This window comes from Armigeres subalbatus, chromosome 3, assembly GCF_024139115.2.
Source record: "Armigeres subalbatus isolate Guangzhou_Male chromosome 3, GZ_Asu_2, whole genome shotgun sequence".
In the NCBI taxonomy this organism is placed as follows: Eukaryota; Metazoa; Arthropoda; class Insecta; order Diptera; family Culicidae; genus Armigeres; species Armigeres subalbatus.
The window spans coordinates 337,461,019-337,467,420 of record NC_085141.1 but is presented as its reverse complement, the minus strand read 5'-3'; the positions used below and the strand labels follow the sequence as shown (position 1 = coordinate 337,467,420).

At 39.6% G+C, this 6,402-nt stretch overlaps 1 protein-coding gene across 1 annotated transcript; it reads left to right on the top strand.

Annotated features, from left to right (window-relative positions):
• The first annotated feature begins 691 nt into the window (after positions 1-691).
• LOC134222762 (uncharacterized) lies at positions 692-1,336 on the top strand. The gene is made up of 2 exons (XM_062701921.1): positions 692-1,076; positions 1,209-1,336. Exons 1-2 carry the CDS (start codon positions 692-694, stop codon positions 1,334-1,336), a joined length of 513 nt encoding a protein of 170 aa, XP_062557905.1.
• Positions 1,337-6,402: the final 5,066 nt, after the last annotated feature.

Genomic DNA, 6,402 nt, shown 5'->3' with positions numbered 1-6,402 from the left:
GTAATGTTTTAAATGTGAGATGTTTGTCCCTAAATTATTCGAAATACGTGCGTGAGCATTGAAGAAGATGAATGGTTGAAATTGCTGCAACGAGAAGACCCAACATTGTTCGAGATGATGAAGATATTGTCAAAACCGCCGGTCGATAACCGGGATAAGCAGATTCACAAGGAATACGCTCTGAAGAACGAGGGCGTGATGAGGAAATGTAGTGATGGATTGAAGTGGGTAGTGCCAGCAAGAGCACGTTGGCGAATTGCTCGCAACTACCACGACGATCTTGGCCACAAAGGAGTGGAGAAAGTTCTGGAGGCCGTGAAGAGGTATTTTTGGTTCCGGGGAATGCGTAGCTACTTGAAGCGGTACATCGGGTCGTGCGTACGTTAAAGCGAAAGGAGGAATAAAGGAAGGGCAACTTTATCCAATAGAAAAAATCGCAGTTCCATTTGACACGATCCACTTGGACCATCTAGGTCCTTTCGTTCGTTCATCGTCATTGAATGAATACATTGTTGTGCTGGTGGATGGTTTCACGAAATATGTGGTGCTAGAAGCTGTACGCAATACGAAAACATCACATGTAATCCAGATGCTAGGCAAAGTGTTCGGCATATTTGGAAAGGCGAGACGCATTAACACCGATCGGGGCACCGCATACACCTCAAGGGAATTCGAAAGCTTTTGTGTGGATATGGGGATATCGCACGTGAAGGTTGCTGTTGGAACTCCACGTGCAAATGGGCAAGTCGAACGAGAAAACCGTAATGTATTGAATGCCGTACGCTGTATGGTACAGAATAACGATAAGTCATGGGATAAACATCTCCGAATGATCCAGTGGGGACTAAACACCTTGATCAACGATTCGACCAAGGTGTCTCCTCATATGTTGCTCTTCACCTATAATCCACGAGATATAATGCAGAATCAACTTCTGATGATGTTTACTGCTGAGATCCCGAACACCGACACAGATGCTCTAAAGCAAGCAGTAAGTTCCCGAATCAAAAAAAGGCAGCAACAACAAAATGATTACTTCGACAAGATGAGACGTCCGGCACGGAAATATTTTGAAGGTGAACTTGTACTCGTGGAAAAGGATCCATAAGCCACCGGACTGAGCAAAAAGTTGGAGCCGAGATGTAAAGGTCCATTCCTGATTCAAAAGGCTCTGGGAAACGACCGATACCTAATTTCTGATGTTCCAGGAGTGCAGCTCAAACAAAAGAAAACATCTACCATCTTCGCGGCTGATCGAATGAAGCCATGGGCCGTGAACGCTTCAGTCGAAGACAGTGATGAGGATTACCAGAGTTCCGATGATTTGGACACATAAACGTACTATCACCGGGGCGGGATTTAACATGTGGTGTCCGTTGTAACCAACTTTTCTAATGTGAATTCAAAATTAAATGGACCACCCTAATAAGCCCAATATTTGAACAAGCCTTTATCTCTTCTCCTCGGATATGTTACCTTGCCGCGGTGGGTCGGCTTACGCCATTAGCACTGAGATGGCAACCAAAGACATATCCTGTCGTGGTGGTATCACATGTTGACTATTTTTGTTTGGTGCGCGTTACATATCTGTCATTGACGCACTAATTTACGGCATTTGCATGTGATCCAACGGACATCGTGTCTTGGAGCCTTGAATGGTAGTGCAGTCAGGCAGAGGCCTTTTCATCAGTTATAATGATGTGAGTTCTCTTCTTTTCGGCAATACTTTTCTGATGCGTTCCCTGTGACGCTGAGTCGTAGCCACGCTTACATCTAGCTAGCTAGGCATTTATTGAAAAACAAAGTATTCAAGATATTCGTAGGGAATCGACTGCTGGATTCACTGAGTAGAAGTTTTTTTCAAAACTAGGAACGTGATGCCAGTTTTATTTTGTTATGCCTCACTTCGAAGAGCAATAATAAAAAATACCACACATTATAATGATGGTATATGAACAATCTTATAACGGCTTCATTCTCGATAATTTTTACAAATAGATAGGCAATAGGCGTGATGAAGCTTTAGCTTGTCACCGAAAAGTGAATCCTATACCTGACCTTGATTAGAACTTAATAGATAATCACCGTAATTAATCAACGATAAAGCTACTTGTTAGAACAGTTTAAAGCTATAGGCAACCTTGACAAAAATATAATTGTTCCAAGTTCTTTAGCAGTTTCCACTTTTACATGATACAACTTGCATTGATGTTGTAGTGTCGACACAGCTTAAAAATATTGACGAAACAATGACTAAGGTAAACAAAGTGATTTGACGAACGCATAACCTACACTACAGAGCAAACAAAGTCAATTAATTTTCATTCTGCATAAATAAAAGTTAAAAAATAGAACACTAATACGCAACATTTTTTTTTATATTTTCAATGTGGTCACAAAAAGCTCACACATTAAATAACTTATAATTGTACTATATGACTAAGTGGCCTTTCAAACCACATCAGATGCTTTTTGCATTGCATTTTAAACATTGCTTTTAATAACTAGAAAAACGTTGTACTAGAAATCTTGAAATTATCATTTTAGCCTTTGATCATAGACTAGTTTGCATTCAATTACATTTTGAATTAGTGTCGAGTCGATTCCTTATCCGAACCTCACTTCACCCCATCCTTATCCTACCCCATGGCGTACAAGTGGTCTGCAAGGACTCTTCTGCCATTACCCTCTCTATTATCGGCTTTGGATTGACTTGCGCTCTCATTGCCCCACCAAACGCTGCAAAATGAAAATGAAAAATATTTGAAAAAGCCTTTATCTCTGTACACATTACATACCCTTATTAGTAATATATAGCTCGTTGAACTGAACGGTCAGTTTCATTAGAAATCCGAACGTCTATATTTCTTCCGTTTACACATTTGTCTGTTTTTTGTTGTTGCTTGTTTGCCCTATTTAGCCTTTCTTTTGCACTTTTTTTTTGTCACCCGGCCTACTCCTCTGCCCTTTCGTCAGGGAGCCTACCGGAAACGCTTGCCTTTTCCGTTATTTTGTTTTTTTTTTTATTGTGCCGTCTTTTTTGTCAACCGACCTACTCCTCTGCCCTTCCGTCAGGGAGCCTATCGGAGACGCCAGCTTTCGTCATTTGCATTTTTGTTTTGTTTTGGATGCCGTCTATTTTGCACTTTTTTGTCAACCGGCCTACTCCTCTGCCCTTCCGTCAGGGAGCCTACCGGAGACGCTAGCAATATTCGATTTTTCTACTTATTGTGCCAACTTTTTTGCACATTTCAGCCTGCCGGCCTACTCCTCTGCCCTTTCGTCAGGGACCCTACCGGAGACGCTAGCAATCTTTGATTTTTTTCTTCTTATTGTGCCTACTTTTTTTTGCACCCTTTTTTGTTTCCCGGCCTACTCCTCTGATCTTCCGTCAGGGAGCCCACCAGAGACGCTAGCATAATTACATTATGTTTTTCTCTATATTTCCCTTGAATTTACTATAATTATTTGCTATTTCACATTAAACTTATATTCCGGGAGTACCTTTACAAACTACAGAAAATACGGTTTTAAGACTACCGACTGCGCCACTGTCGTGACGCGGACGAGATTTCTAGTCTCGACCGTTCGTCGCAACAATACTCATCCGCCCTTCGCTTTTCACACGATCATTCGACATGTTTCAAAATAAGGTAGCTTGCTACCCATTCGAAAGAAGTACATACCAAAAGAGCGTATTCAAATTACAAAAATCAATATCACTATATCAATATCAAATCACTTTTTTTCAATACTATATAGACCTGATCTTATCTACTACAGGGTGTAGCCTCCCGAATCAGTTCTCTATCATGACAGCTTGCGAAAAAAGTCTCTCGCGTTATGCCACATATCGTATATGTAGACAGAGATGATATGTGAGAGACTTGTTCTTTCTCTTTAGGATTCAATCCCTGAGCATTCCTGAAAATAAATCACAGGCATAACGTTCAGGATGGCTCAACTCTTCTGAGTATACAGAACTATCAAACAATGTGTTTAAGAATTTAAAAATTTCAGATTAATTTGCATGCTCTCAAAAGCTAAATCTTCCCAAGGTTTCGGATATCTAGGTCTTCAGGGTATAGTGAAACTTTACCCCCGATATTTTTCCTGCAAAGTGAACATTCTGGTGAACAGTTTTTCTGAATAAAGTGGGGACCTATCTATCTTCTAAGATTTTACACAAATGTCTTAACCTTAGGGTTTTCTTAGGTCCACAGCACATACTGTAAACGCATTCCAATCTAGGTACAGACCCCATTCGATTTTGCTAAAATTTGATTTTGGCAATACATATTCGATTCCGGCAAAACCATTCGATTTTGGCAACAAAATCATTCGATTTTGGCAACACAATTTTTGAATTCGCTTTCAAACTGCGTAAAGCTCATAATCTAATAAAATCGTAAAAAAAAAACAAAAAACCGACAAAAAGAATCGGTAAAAGAACGCGTAAATAAAATTTCCACAAAAACACTTAAAATTTCAAAATCTAGGGACTCAATAATGAAGAAATGTGAAGAATCATGAGAAAAAACCATTCGATTTTGGCAACACAAATGGTTCGAACGTGTTGCGACCGAATGCGATCAATATCACTAAGAGTATCTACCATATTTGGTTATGCTTATAGATTCAAAGGCCTTAGCTCCAAGTAATTCTCTGATAACCAAGAATATAAACCGTGAATGCATTTTATTGTTTATATCACTCCTAGCATGTAGCACATTTGAAACAGACTGGATGATCTCAAGGGCCCTCCTTAGCCGTGCGGTAAGACGCGCGGCTACAAAGCAAGACCATGCTGAGGGTGGCTGGGTTCGATTCCCGGTGCCCGGTGTAGGCAATTTTTGGATTGGAAATTGTCTCGACTTCCCTGGGCATAAAAGTATCATCGTGCTAGCCTCATGATATACGAATGCAAAAATGGTAACTTGGCTTAGAAACCTCGCAGTTAATAACTGTGGAAGTGCTTAGCGAACACTATGCTGCGAGGCGGCTCTGTCCCAGTGTGGGGATGTAATGCCAATAAGAAGAAGAAGAAGAAGGATGATCTTTGGTTACGTGTGTAGAGCGAAAGGTCATTCTAACATTCTAACCATAGTATCGCTAAGAGTATGTACCATATTTGAAACAGGCTAACTGATCTTCGGTTACATATGTAGATCCAAAGGCCTTAACTCCAGGGACTTCTTGGATGCCCAAGAACATATACATGCTGTGAACACGAGGTGAACCGGCCCAGGGCCGAAAACCTCTCTAATAAAGATAATAATAATAATGCTGAGAACACATTTCATTCTTTGTATCACTAAGAGCATGTGCCATATTTGAAACAGAATGGCTGGCTTCTTTTTATCACTAAGAGCATGAACCATATTTTAAACGGGCTAGCTGACCTTTGGTTACGCGTGTAGAACCAAAGGCCTTAACTCCAGAAATTTCTTGGATGGACGAGAGCATATACTGTGAACGCTTTTTATTAATTTTATCACTAAGAGTATGTACCATATTTGAAACGGACTGGCTGACCTTTGGTTACGCGTGTAGAACCAAAGGCCTTAACTCCTGGGAATTCTTGGATGGCCAAGAACGTATATTGTGGACGCATTTTAATCATGGTATCACTAAGAGCATGTACCATAGCGCAGAAGTTAGAAAAAATTCGAAACGCAATAGGCGCTTGTTGAAGTAAGTAACCATAATAATTAAGGAAAGTTTGACATAATGTACATTTTTTCATTCTGTTCTCAACACCCAAACGAACAAGTTGGTTCTTATATGATTGATCGACCTACGGCTAATTACAATACCCTCAACCTCCTACTTTCTAGATAGGCGTGATAACCCCTACACAACAAGACCACTTTAAGATCTCATTTGCGAAAAAGCCATCAGAATCCGAGTACCAACCTCCAACCTCCAAATCGTGCGCTTATTGGGAAGTACTAATCTTGAAAAATAAAAATAAAACATTTCCCCATACATAATTTCCATGCAAACTTGAAATATAGCTTGTGCTAAATCAGTTTTCATCAAAATCAGCTCAAATTTCCGAAAGACACTTAGCAGCAAAATCAATTTTTTGAACCACTCTAATATACCTATTAATAAAGAGAACTGCACATTATTGTAAACTGGGTCAAGTTTAGTTTAAGCTTAAAACATTGTAATTCCTAGATGGTTCAATTCAACCAGAGGAAAAATCCTAACTGCCAGAGGCAATTGAAATGTATTATAATAATAACTAAAAATCTATCATAGCAAATAAGGATGATGGTGTTAAGAAATCATGGAACACCTAGTCTAAGAGATGAATGCATGTATTAAATAATTAGCATACAAAATTAGTTAAAAAATGAGAGAAAAAAAGATGCTGGCAGAATTAATATCAGTCAC

Excerpts from the sequence above, each read along its gene's own strand:
- LOC134222762 (XM_062701921.1), top strand. The coding sequence starts at position 692 with ATGGGGATATCGCACGTGAAGGTTGCTGTTGGAACTCCACGTGCAAAT. Across the intron at positions 1,077-1,208 it reads GGCACGGAAATATTTTGAAG|GAGTGCAGCTCAAACAAAAG; the intron begins GTGAACTTGTAC and ends CTGATGTTCCAG.